Genomic DNA, 13,067 nt, shown 5'->3' with positions numbered 1-13,067 from the left:
GATTCTTTCTTTCTTTTCTTTATTGGCCAAACGAACGTTAAGGAAGAAAAATGAAGGGCAAACTGATGCGATCGCTAATCAAGAGGAGCACTTTAGGGTGCGCGCTCTTCAACGCGCCCAGCGTGACTCAGACAAAGATATCGTTTTCCACGATGTAGAGATACAATTGCGACCCGCGACACCTCCGGCATCTCGCGGGTAAAAGAACGTCGGCCTGAGTGCGTGGGGGGAGGACCGATTTGAATCATTCATCCAAATTAAATCCACTGCGTGAAATACAAAAATATATTCACGTGACTTTGTTTTTTATAAACTTTTATTCCTCCTACACCTTGATGGTCAATCAGATTACAGGAGTCAACACATCCATCCGGCAGACAGGGGCAATGACAGTAAAAGAAATCCAATCTCAAGAGCTCTCGGCGGACCCAAGTGGCGTGTTTTACAATTGAACTGTTTTCAAAGCAGCTACACGGAACCGGTGACACCTGAGGACCTGTACTCGAAGTACGCGGACAACAGGGCTTCCGATTGTGGTGAACGGGAAGACGCCAAGTCAAAGCAGAGCACAGAAGATGAACGAAGTGACTTCAAGTCTTGGCCCAAGCATCACATTTGATTGAAGACGTGCCGGGATAAAAACAGGTCGCTCATGAGTTTTGGCATCCGAAGCCAACGGGGGTTCCGGCCGTATGTTAAACACCCCTGATGTATAGTAAGCCGTTTTGAGCCGAAAAAAAACAACCATATAAAGGAAGGCGTTTTAAGCCGAAAAAAAACGGCCATGTACAGGAAGTCGTTTTTGACCGAAAAAACGACCATGTATACGAAGGCGTTTTTCGCCGAAAAAAACTACCATGTATAGTAAGGCGTTTTTAGCTGAAAAAAACGACCATGTATAGTAAGGCGTTTTTCACCGGAAAAAAATGACCATGTATACTAAGGAGTTTTTAGCCCAAAAAAACGACCATGTATACTAAGGCATTTTTCGCCGAAAAAAACTACCATGTATAGTAAGGCGTTTTTAGCTGAAAAAAACGACCATGTATAGTAAGGCGTTTTTCACCGAAAAAAACGACCATGTATACAGAGGCGTTTTTAGCCGAAAAAAAAACGACCATGTATATATAGTAAGGCGTTTTTCGCCGAAAAAAACGACCATGTATAGTAAGGCGTTTTTCACCGAAAAAAACTACCATGTATAGTAAGGTGTTTTTAGCTGAAAAAAACGACCATGTATAGTAAGGCGTTTTTCGCCGAAAAAAACCCACCATGTATAGTAAGGTGTTTTTCGCCGAAAAAAACTACCATGTATAGTAAGGTGTTTTTAGCTGAAAAAAACGACCATGTATAGTAAGGCGTTTTTCGCCGAAAAAAACAACCATGTATAGTAAGGCGTTTTTAGCCGAAAAAAACCGACCATGTATAGTAAGGCATTCTTCGCCGAAAAAAACGACCATGTATACTAAGGCGCTTTTAGCCGAAAAAAACGACCATGTATAGTAAGGCGTTTTTAGCCCAAAAAAACGACCATGTATACTAAGGCGCTTTTAACCGAAAAAACAACCATGTATAGTAAGGCGTTTTTAGCCGAAAAAAACGACCATGTATACTAAGGCGCTTTTAGCCGAAAAAAACGACATAGTATAGTAAGGCGTTTTTAGCTCGAAAAAAACGACATAGTATAGTAAGGCGTTTTTAGCCCGAAAAAAACCACATAGTATATAGTAAGGCGTTTTTAGCTCGAAAAAAACGACCATGTATAGTAAGGCGTTTTTAGCTCGAAAAAATCGACATAGTATAGTAAGGCGTTTTTAGCTCGAAAAAAACGACAGTATATATAGTAAGGCGTTTTTAGCCCGAAAAAAAACGACAGTATAGTAAGCCGTTTTTAGCTCGAAAAAAAACGACATAGTATAGTAAGGCGTTTTTAGCCCGAAAAAAACGACAGTATAGTAAGGCGTTTTTAGCCCGAAAAAAACGACCATGTATAGTAAGGCGTTTTTAGCTCGAAAAAAACAACAGTATATATATATAGTAAGGCGTTTTTAGCCCGAAAAAAACGACAGTATATATAGTAAGGCGTTTTTAGCCCGAAAAAAACGACCATGTATAGTAAGGCGTTTTTAGCCGAAAAAAACGACATAGTATAGTAAGGCGTTTTTAGCTCGAAAAAAACGACATAGTATAGTAAGGCATTTTTAGCCCGAAAAAAACGACATACTATAGTAAGGCGTTTTTAGCCCGAAAAAAACGACCATGTATAGTAAGGCGTTTTTAGCCCGAAAAAACGACCATGTATAGTAAGGCGTTTTTAGTTTTTTTCGGCTAAAAACGCCTTACTATACATGGTCGTTTTTTTCGGTTAAAAACGCCTTACTATACATGGTCTTTTTTTTCGGTTAAAAACGCCTTACTATACATGGTCGTTTTTTTCGAGCTAAAAACGCCTTACTATACATGGTCGTTTTTTTTGGCTAAAAACGCCTTACCATACATGGTCCTTTTTTTCGGCTAAAAACGCCTTACTATACATGGTCGTTTATTTTCGCCTAAAAACGCCTTACTGTACTATGTCGTTTTTTTCGGGCTAAAAACGCCTTACTATACATGGTCTTTTTTTTCGGTTAAAAACGCCTTACTATACATGGTCGTTTTTTTCGAGCTAAAAACGCCTTACTATACATGGTCGTTTTTTTTGGCTAAAAACGCCTTACCATACATGGTCCTTTTTTTCGGCTAAAAACGCCTTACTATACATGGTCGTTTATTTTCGCCTAAAAACGCCTTACTGTACTATGTCGTTTTTTTCGGGCTAAAAACGCCTTACTATACATGGTCGTTTTTTTCAGCCAAAAACGCCTTACTATACGTGGTCGTTTTTTTCGGTGAAAAACACCTTACTATACATGGTCGTTTTTTTCGGGTTAAAAACGCCTTACTATACATGGTCGTTTTTTTCGGGCTAAAAACGCCTTACTATACATGGTCGTTTTTTTTCAGCCAAAAACGCCTTACTATATGTGGTCGTTTTTTTCGGCTAAAAACGCCTTACTGTACTATGTCGTTTTTTTCGGGCTAAAAACGCCTTACTATATATGGTCGTTTTTTTCGGCTAAAAACGCCTTACGACACATGGTCGTTTTTTTCGGCTTAAAACGCCACTTGTTCTTCCCGAAAAGACGTAACGTGGTATCTCAGTCATTTTTGTACTTTTCTTTCGTGTGCGTGATTGATCGGAGACAAGAATTCAGACCGGGCGCCCCGTCAGCACATCACTTGTGTCTCAAAGTGGCAGCCTACAAGGGATTGTCATTTCAGCTTGCGGCCGGCAGAGAACGCGCGCAACAAGTGCGGCGCGGCCAGCCGGCCATCTTGGCCGCGACGACGACATCCAAAGAAAAGGCTGGCCGTAGTCTAGTGCCTCCCCAAAGCACCCCTCACAACCACCATACACATTTTGTTCCAACAAAGAAAATCTTTAATCAACAAAAAGCGTCTTGCGACAATCAATAAGAACATCTGTGCAACGTTTCAATCTACATTTAAACCAGAGCTAAAAGCCAACGAATTAAACAAACAAAAAGAGTCCCTCGAAGAAGCTTCGACAGAACGGCGGATTGTTGCAAACCAAACGCGCTGGTCAGGGCAGTCGGCACCAATAAGCGGCCGGCAACCAGAGGCGGAGAAAATGAAGATGTTGCCCGCTGACGAGACTTGCCGTTTCCCCGCGAGGCCGCGCAGGTGTACCGAGAGGTTGCAGCTGGCTGGTGGTGGGGGTCAAGGCGGCCATGCGACACCATTTCGGGGTGAAAAAGTGAATGGAACTTTTTCAGAACATTTTGTAAAGATTTCATGTAAAAAAAAAAAAAAAAAGGCTCTTGTTTTTGTGTGTGTCCCGGCTAAAGCAAACAATCAACGCAGGCGTCGAGGTCCGTCAACCGCCATGGCGCGGGGCCGCCTTCCTTTGCGGAGAACAGACGGCAGCCGGGTTTCGGCCTCAATGTTGGGGCGGCGCAAACGGGCGAGCCGGCGGGCGTTCCGCCGGCTCAACTCGGAGGAGTCCAAAGCGAGGTCGGGCGCAGGCGTGACAAGGCGACCGCGGTCAATCTTCCAGCAGATCTCGGTCCAGATCCATAAAGGGCTCGTCGATGTAGCTGGCTATGGCGCACAGAGAAGTCCTGTCTGAGCCGAGTAAGACCGACACCGTCTCCTTCCAGTAGCTGAAGGGGATACACGAGCTCTGAGGAGACAAAGTACGATTGAGGAAAAGTCACAAAACCGCCAAAGGCAAACAACGCATTCCAGGACAAAGACACGGAAACATGGATTGGGATATAAAAAGACCCTGCTTCGAGTCAGTCTAGACTATCGTCATCATCCAAGTGCAGAAAAAGGAAACGAGCAAATCGATCCGATCTCGGGACTGTCCTTTTGGTATTTGTGGTATTCAAAATACGCAAGGCTTTCCTTTGCCGTCTCCATTATTTGTTGTGTTCTTTTAGCAGACGGTCGTGATTTGACCTTTGTGCCGTTTCATCACGAGCACTCGCTAATCAGAAAGTAAAGAGAGATGGAGTGGGTCGGCGCACCTCCAATAAAAAAAGTCAATGAATGAATAACTAAAAGGCGGGGGTTCGCGCATCGATGGCTTCAAGGCGGCCGCCGTCGACTTTCATGTTCTTTTGCCGTAACGTAGCGTCCGCCCCGCCGTGTTTCGGGAGGGCTCGACTCACATTCTCCAGACAGGTGCTGTCTTTGTCCTTGTTGAGGTAGTGACACTGCCAGAAGCGCAGCAGGTTGCGGAAGTTGTTGAGCAGACAGCCGGGGTACTTCTCGGCGTGCTCCTTCTCACGCAAGGCGTTCAGGTAGAAGGGCAATTTGGCCTTCCTGCGGGCCAGCATGAGGATGACCAAACTGGTGTTCAAACAGCTCACGTTCTCCTGAGCACAGAAGGGCCACGCGCCGGCGCAAGTTAGCGGCGCCGAATCCAATCGCTTTTCAAAAATGCCGCACCTGCGTGAGCGTCTGCACGTTGATGATGTTGACGAGTCGGAAGAGGAAGGCCAGTCGCTTCTCCATTCGGGCCATGTAGGACAGCAGACGGCACTCCGACAGCACCTCCACCACTAGCGAGGAAGCGAAAGCCAGCCAAAAAGGACAGTCGGGAAAGGCGCTTCCAATCGTAAGCGCGGTCGAGTGGGCAATTCGCGATCCATTCGTAAAACCGATCGAGAGCCGAAACGGAATTGCGGCCGCCCGTGCCCCCTCATTTCCTTCAAAGCGGCGGGAAAAACCACCCACGTGCGCCAAACCAATTCAAACATTTCGGGAGTAGGATTTACCTTTCACGTCCTCGGTTTGGCTCTGAAATCGGTCCAAGGACAGCACGATGCAGCGCACCAACATGTTGGAGTCTACCAAAGAACTGTTGATCTGGGTCAGGAAAGTCTGGAACTGCACGGGAGAAAGACAAGCTCGTCGGCATGGCCGCGCCCGGCCGAAGGCGGTCGGGTCGCCGCGCCGCCTACCTTCTCCGGCGTGTTGACGTATTTATTGAACCTCTTGAAGGCGTCGATGTTAAACTTCATGAGCTCGCCGAGCAGATCGAAGTAGCTCTGCAAAACATCTCGGGAGGTGCAGCCGCTGTCTATGATGCAGAAGAGGATGTGCTGTGGCGGGAGGGAAGACCCGTACAAGGCGGTCATTTGGATCATTGCCATTGACAAATCCAACTTTGACGCGGAAATTGAACGGCGGGTCCGTTGCGTGAAAAAGACGCCCGCCCGCCTTCCGCTACCTCCAGCAGTCCTCTCTTCAGGAGAAACATTTGGTCCGCGTAGGAAGTGGCTCCTCTCAGGAAACTCTCCACTGCCCTCGCCTGCCAGAATCTGCAGCCCGGGAAGACAAAAATACGTCAGTCGAAAGACGAAGAAATCAATCAATCCATCGGCCCGACCTGAAGGACGAGTCCGGCGGCTCTTTCTTCATGACGGCCAGGAGGCGCGTGAGGAGGCCCTTTTTGCCGTCGCACACGAGACTCCTGTCGGTGTTGACCAGCGCCTCCACCTCGGGAATGTCGGCCTTCACGGAGATGGCGCTCAGCTCGTTCAGCTCCTGGCTGTTCAGCAGGAGGTACTTGTTCCTGAGGGACAGGCGGCGCTCGCGCTTTAGACGGGCCGCCGTTCGGAAGGCGCAGCCGCCCGAGCCCCATCCGGATCGAAGGGCGACTTACTCGTGGTGGTCACTGAAACTTTGAAGGAGACGCAAAAACTGGATTTTGAAAGAGATTTCCTGCGCGGGACGAGACGAGGACGCGGCGTTAGACGGCTCGGCTTTTCCCGAAACGACGAGCGCGCCGCCTCCCCAGTCCGTACCGGGCTGCAGTCGCAGTTCTCATTCTGGCCGTGCACCACGTGGGTCGACAGTGTCAATTTCCTCCAGATGAGCTTGTCAAAGAGGTTATTGAGACCCGGGATGAGACGAAACTCGGCCAGCATCTTGTGGACCTGCCCGGCGGCAAAGCGAAGAGGTCAGCGGCACGGCGTCGGCGCCCGCCGAGCGGCGACGCCCCCCACCTGGTTCCTCTGTCGGCCCATGAGCAGCACGCACAGCACGTAGAGCACCTCCACTTTGTACATGATCTCGTGGACGATTTTCATGGAGGGGTGCAGACGATGCCTCGGCGGGCCGGCGGCCGGGGAGCTTTCGTCCGACGACTCTGAGGAGCGAGCAGACGGAAGGTTGCGGGCGGGTGGGTCGCCGAACGCCAAGGGGCGCGAAGCGGGCGACGCCTCCTCGCCTGCGCCGCTCTGTTCGGCCTCCTCGGTGGCCATCTGCATGAGCGCGTCCAGCACCAGAGCGCTGTCCAGCCACGTGTACCACTCCTCCAGCTCCTGCAGGAAGTTGGCCCCCGTGGCCTCCGACACCTTCCTGGTGGCCAGCTTGCACAGGCGCTCGATGAATCCGGGGATGTTCAGCAAGGCGACTGTGGCCAGAGGGGACTCGGCTCGGCGGTTGCTCTCGGCCGCCGCGACAAAGGTCGGGCGCTCCGCGAGGAGAGGACGCGGCGGCTTACCTTGATTGACCTCCGCTCGCGAGGGACTCGAGTTTCGTTTCTGCTGGGCGTTTTTGGCCAGCAGCGTGTGCTTGTCGTCGTTGCCCGAGTCGGGTTCGGAGATGGTGACCGACAGGATGCGGCAGAAGTTGGCCAGCTGTTGCTGGTCGAAGCTCTGAACCAGGCCGGACAAGTTGGGGATGCTCTCTAAATGGATCATCTCCTAGGAGAGGGGAAACATCACGCGCGGCGCGACATCACATGAGTGCGCGCCCGCGGGACGGCGGGCGTCGCCATATGCGGAGCGACCGACGATTCGTCGCACGCTCCAGCAAACCGAAGCCAGGAAGCTGCCCGCTAACAAAATCTCACGTGCGCTTTTGGGAATATTCCCACAGAGCAGCGGCGCCCAAACTTTGTCGCTTGAGGGCCACGCACGGACAAACGGAAGAATATGGACGGCGCCTGCTCTCGGGGAGCACGAATCCGGCCGGCATTTCTTTATTTGATTTCCTTTCCTATTTGATGTTCAAAACATACCTTCTTAACGCCGAGTATGTCTTCGATTAGCGTTGCGGTCTGGAGGAAGGTCTTCTTGTTTGTCATGAGCGTGAAGAGGAACAGAACAAAGTCGTCCCTGGCGGCCAGACTCCTCGTCACCCACTCCGTCTGCCAAACAAACAATGGCGCCGTTCATATTAGCGCCGCAGCGGGGCACCAAAATCAAGGCCGTCGACGCGAAGGCCGCCACTCGGGATACTTACGCAGATGCAACAATTGTAGAGAACACTCAGGCAGTCTTTCACCAAATCGTCGTGCACTGTCGCAACAGAATCAAGTTGTCAATTTGAAGTTGCGCTCCCTTCCGCCACCCCCTGCTGGAATTCAAGCACAGCCTTCTTACTTTTGGGCTTTTTCTTCTGCATGGTTAGCGTGGGTCTCATCAAGAGCTCGACGAGCAGCTACGTGAAGAAAATAAAGGGAGCGTCAGCGTTCCGAGTCTTCGGAAACGACGCCGCGCTCGGGTGGCACGCGTGAACCTTACGCGGACGCCGCCGAAGAGGTCAAAGGTGTGCGTGTTGGGGAAGGTGGACTCCTGGGCGGACTTTCTCTCCTCTGTGACAAAGGACATGGCCTCCATGGACAGCTGGGACGACAGCACCTTGCCAAACACATACGGTGACGTTCAAACCGGGAGCGCACCACGGGCGCAAACATCTCAAACGGGACGTTGGAGGAGAAAAAAAAAAAAAACAGAAGTTAACATTTCAGTTGTAAATGAATGCTAATGAAATCCAAACGGTAAGCGACTTTTCTGTAAATGTACAGGAGATGACTTTGCACCGGATGACATGCCACGTTGGACGTCGAACGGACGATTCCGCACAACACTAAACTGCACAGTGCGGCGGCTCACCTTAATTAGGCCATGGGCATGCGAAAGGTCACTGTTGGGATGACTGCTCAGGTAGAGCTTCTGGAGCAAAGTGGGAATGCCTTGCCACTTGGCCCGCTTGTCTCGCTCCTGGAGGAGACCCACCGGAAGCTACGCGGCACAATCGGAGAGGCGAACGCATTCAGTCAAGCTTTTGCTCTCAAGAGGCTGCAAGTGGGGAGGTTCGGGCCATCTTGCTCATCCTACCAACGCGAAACGCGCCGCCGTGTTTGTACGGACTCGCCTGTCACCCTTGACTCGAGATTCGAAAGCCTTCAGGTGTACCTAATCGAGTGCTCGCTCACGATGTGCTCGCCATGCGGTGAGCCTCTGAACTTTTTTCATACAAGGGGATACACATCGACTGCAGGATGTTTCAAATATGAGGAGTTGCGAGCGCGCTCGAGTTAAATTGGCCAAAACAGCTGTTGTAGCGTGTCCTTTTATGGGAACCTTTCTTATCGCGGTCGGCGGGCATTACGTAATCGCGCGAGTCGTTCGGCCGGCTAAGCTAGTTCGCTGCCCGCCTGCTTTCGTTTACTGCGGCGCCAAAAAGAAACGACGGCCGACTATGTTTTTCCGCCGTACGGCTCGCAAACGGGCTTCGCCAAAGAACGGTGACGCTTGCCAAACTGCCATCAGTCAGCCGAAGCCTCCTTGTTGCTAATGCTAAGCTAATGCGTGCCAACAACAAAAGATTGCGCCAACATTTATGCCCTATCGGCAGGAGGTCAAGAAGGAGAGCGCCGCGTTGTACTTGTTCATTGAGGAAATGCCCCAAAATGTCGCCACCCGCTGCCAAACGCTCAACCGAGCGAGGCGGCGCGTCGCCAATCGCGTCCGCCCGATTGCGTCTCGCTTCTCAGGCGGCGCTCGGCAACGCAAATCCCTGGTTCGAGGCGAGCAACTTTCCCACGTCTTTTCTGCCCAAACGCAACACGGTGTCGCTTACCTGTGTCCCGCGACTAAACGTCTGCCCTGTGATTTTACTCTCCGTGAACTTGAACACGATATTACTTTTGCAAAGTCTTTGTTTTGCCCCCGTGCACTGGGTCTCGGACGCTTTGAGCGTCGCCATTCTTTCTTCTTCCTGAAGTGAGCTGGCCAGACAGGAAGTGGATGGAAGCTCTCATCAACCCGGAGGGCAATTAGGCGCCATCTGCTGGCCGAATAGGGAAAACCGCGACAACGCCAAGTTAGCATTTGATTCAGCAACGGGAGCAAAACCACCCACCAAAAAACCCGAACGATCAGAACTACTTCTCAAATGCGTTTGGAAACGTTTAGTAACATTTGAAAACATCAGTCAAACTCCCATTTTGCCACTAAATCGCAGGTGTCACACCGGAGTCCCCGTAGGCACGTCGCATCATTTAATGACGCTCGGCCAAAGCAGAAAAAGTGTCGAAAAATGCTCATCATTGATGAGACTTGCTCAGAAGAATTAAAACATCAGGAGAGTGGTGACATTTATTTATGTTTTTATTTATTTAAACTTGGCGTGTGATGGTACATGTTTCTTGATGTACCAAATATTTAGTTGAAAAATAAAATAAATTGCGGTCAGTGGGGAAAAAAAACGTTTTTATTTACATAAATATTTCAGAGGAGGAAATTTTAGAGCTGAAATTAGCGTCATACCGCAATATTTTGTGCTCACGGTTGTCGTGTCAAACATTCTATGATCATAAACAGTCAATAATCACACAAAGCATTCAAATTAAGAAGAGGATTTTTCAATCAACAGTAAAATCAAAGCCGTCTCAAATCTTGGGCTCCGTGTGCGGCCGAGGGTCTCGGGTTGGAATGGCGGTCTTTGTGGCCAGATGGAACTTTTGCGCTCAAGTGTCCCAGCCGTGACTGCTGCCTTCTGTCATTTGGAGGTAAGAGCTGATGGCCTCCCTCAGGCCCTCACTCAACTTTGAGCCGCCGGACCCCGTCCTCCTTCTCTTTAGAAACATGGATCTGAAATACAAGTGGTGCTTTATGGCCCTTGAGACCGGACCCTCATTTGACAGTTTTCTCTTTATGCGATGTTTGGTGCCGTCGGGGCCTCTCGCAGAGTTTGAGACGAAGCCAAACTTTCACATTCACACACCTGCTGACGTCCTTCCGGCTGTTGGTGGGCTCCCTGTTGGCTGCGGGTACGGCAAGCCTGTCCTCTCTGGGGACGCTTAAACCCCGAATGAAGCAAGGCTCATTCAACCGACAGCAAAGTCCATCCGCAGACTCTGGAAAAGCACGGCCGGTCCTCTTATTGTTAAGAAACGTTACTCTTGCGACCCGGGTCAGACTGAAGTTCAAAACCAAATTGAATCTCGCGTCAAACAGTTCAATAATAAACCTATTATGGATGATGACGTCGCAGAATATCAGAAAAGTGAAGGCTCAATTTTCAAGAATGTGTCCGGAAGGACCCATTCACCGTTTGGGAAACTGATCAAAAACATTCGATCAGTTGCAAATCCCACCCGAGCCTACAAACCTGAATAGTGGTCCACCAGGCGCTTGAGAGAGGAGAAGGGGCGCGTTGGAGTGATGTAGAGCCGGCCGTTTTGGAGTTGAGCGATGAGGTAGTGTTTCACGCAATCCGAGTACAAAACGCTGACTCGCCACCGCACGGACAGAGAAAAGCAGCCTAAAGCCATCACGACACAGACGCAGCAGGAAGGAAGTCACAGTCAACACGCCAAGCGTTCCAAAGAGGAAACGAGCAAGCCCCGAACCCGCTTTCGTCTCCGACGCTCGTATCAAGAAGCCTCCGATGCCATTTTGGGGTTGCATGAGGAGCTCTTCTGCTTTGCGCCTGCCGACACCTGTGAACAGCCACCTGCATCGAGAAACCGGAGACAGCAGCTAGTCAATATATACTGTATATTTTTTTTTTCTTGATACACGTTTGCCTGCAAAGGTAATAAAGGTTTAACGATGACAACAATGGCATATTTTACCTTTGCGTGACCTTGGCGGTGTAGTTGGCGGGAATGTAGATTTCTCGGCTTGTGCTGGTGGACCTGACCATCAAAACATTGCCATCGCTAAAGAGATTTCAAAAAAAAAAAAAAAGGTTCTTGTGAGCATTTTTTTTTTACCCGCTAATGTGAAAGTGGAGGGTGACTTTGCAATTGCCAGGGATTGAAACCGTACTCTGATATGATGCTAAGTCGCTCCCCGACGCTCACGACCAACTCTGTGCTACCGAATGATGGAAAGTCGCGGAGGGAGACAATCAAGGTGTCCTCGGAGCCCGGGCGCAGTTTGGCATATGTGGGAGGAGAGAGTCTTGCGGATGGAGAAAGTCGACCCGGATTTTCAAAAGCGGTCGGGTCGCAGCTGCACCCGGAGGGGCAAATCCCCATCTTCTTTGATGTCCCGCTGGTCCGAAGCAGCAACTGATAGGGAAAAGGCGTTCAAATCCTTCCAAGCACATCCCTGTAATCCGATGAGTTCTCCACCACTTTCCGAGCACCATAAACACTTGGCGGGCTAAAACATTGACTGACATCCTGCGGGAGCCAAAACGTGCCGAGATGCGTGGGCGACACGCTTCTAATCGTGACAAAAATATTAGCTAGAGCGTACTTACTTACCGGCTTGATCAGGCCAGCGCGTGTTTGGTGTTCTCCCGACCCTATAAACACACCCAAGGCGTCGGACTCAGCTACAGCATACACGCCGGCCTACACTGAACACAAACGGAAGCTCGCGTTCTCTCTTAGACCTGCAGAAGGTCAATCGGAAGGACTGCTGTGCAAACCACCAAAGGCTGCTGTGTTCTTGCAGCTGCAAATAGGTGGTGGTGGTGGTGGTGTGTGTGTGGGGGGGGGGGGGGGGGGTTGTTTGTAATGAATGTAGCTTCTTGCATACTGCTCTGTGGCCTTGATTGTATACCCAATCTTTGCAAAGAGGCCAGAGCATACAGCGTATATGGCATGGCCTCTTTCGTATGGCATACACCAACTTCAAAATGTGTCTGGATCTAATCCAGAGGATTTGTTTTTGTGAAAGCACTTCATGAAATCAAATGGAGGAAATTCAACAAAAATGTCAGCGTACAGCTCGGCTGTCTGCATATTTCGGTCTTAAGCAGCACTCGCTTCGTGCGTTAGCGCTATAATGCTCATCTGCTCTTCTTATTGGTTGAATTAGGTTGAAGGCCCCCCCCCCCCCCCCACAGAAAATGTGTATTTTTTTCTAGTGGAGAAAAACACTTTATCTAGCTGATGGCTTTTGGTTGAAGTTTCCCTGACCCGGTCAGCTATTTTTAAGGAAGCGGCGAAAGCTCTGACGAAGGCTGAAGTGACAGCCGAAACTGTCGACTCGGTCAAAATTTTTATCCCCCCCCCCCCCCCCCCCAAAAAACAGTCTGCAAAAAGAAAGAAAAAAAAAGAAACCTGAAAGCCAATTCAGCTTTGTGTGATGTTTAAGCTCCCCCTCGACACCCTGACGCGAGGAGCTTTGTGTTGGTGTCTCCTTTACAATTGCAACTTTATGACAACAAAAACTTTCTACGCAATGTTTCGTGAGGTGACAAAAGATCTGCTAAGGGACGGTGGGAATAAACTCAATGAGACA

General features: G+C 49.8%; 2 protein-coding genes across 5 annotated transcripts; both read right to left on the bottom strand.

Annotated features, from left to right (window-relative positions):
* Positions 1-3,458: 3,458 nt before the first annotated feature.
* trpc4apa (transient receptor potential cation channel, subfamily C, member 4 associated protein a) lies at positions 3,459-9,612 on the bottom strand. Of its 3 annotated transcripts, XM_086116802.1 has the most exons (18): positions 9,445-9,612; positions 8,475-8,603; positions 8,103-8,219; positions 7,962-8,019; positions 7,822-7,877; positions 7,598-7,726; positions 7,079-7,280; positions 6,803-6,988; positions 6,579-6,721; positions 6,378-6,509; positions 6,236-6,294; positions 5,960-6,145; positions 5,801-5,891; positions 5,532-5,672; positions 5,346-5,457; positions 5,017-5,129; positions 4,737-4,943; positions 3,459-4,243 (listed from the first exon to the last, which is right to left on the bottom strand). In XM_086116802.1, the coding sequence occupies exons 1-18, from the start codon at positions 9,568-9,570 to the stop codon at positions 4,106-4,108; spliced, it is 2,325 nt and encodes a 774-aa protein (XP_085972928.1). In that variant the 5' UTR covers positions 9,571-9,612; the 3' UTR covers positions 3,459-4,105. The 3 variants fall into 3 exon arrangements, 2 of the variants coding, with proteins under 2 accessions (XP_085972928.1, XP_085972927.1); XR_015101532.1 differs by having other exon boundaries at positions 4,737-4,890; positions 6,579-6,988; XM_086116801.1 differs by having other exon boundaries at positions 6,579-6,988.
* Positions 9,613-9,956: 344 nt separating this feature from the next.
* On the bottom strand, positions 9,957-12,260 carry LOC147201924 (src-like-adapter 2). 2 transcript variants are annotated; one of them, XM_086118951.1, is made up of 7 exons: positions 12,079-12,260; positions 11,640-11,884; positions 11,444-11,530; positions 11,219-11,322; positions 10,978-11,130; positions 10,591-10,723; positions 9,957-10,457 (listed from the first exon to the last, which is right to left on the bottom strand). In XM_086118951.1, exons 2-7 carry the CDS (start codon positions 11,849-11,851, stop codon positions 10,334-10,336), a joined length of 813 nt encoding a protein of 270 aa, XP_085975077.1. In that variant the 5' UTR covers positions 11,852-11,884; positions 12,079-12,260; the 3' UTR covers positions 9,957-10,333. The 2 variants fall into 2 exon arrangements, with proteins under 2 accessions (XP_085975077.1, XP_085975076.1); XM_086118950.1 differs by having other exon boundaries at positions 12,083-12,259.
* Between the last annotated feature and the right edge of the window lie 807 nt (positions 12,261-13,067).

Source organism: Hippocampus guttulatus, chromosome 8 (assembly GCF_054856545.1).
Source record: "Hippocampus guttulatus isolate MCC_2025c chromosome 8, RoL_Hgut_1.0, whole genome shotgun sequence".
Classification (NCBI taxonomy): Eukaryota; Metazoa; Chordata; class Actinopteri; order Syngnathiformes; family Syngnathidae; genus Hippocampus; species Hippocampus guttulatus.
This window is presented reverse-complemented; position numbering and strand designations above follow the sequence as displayed.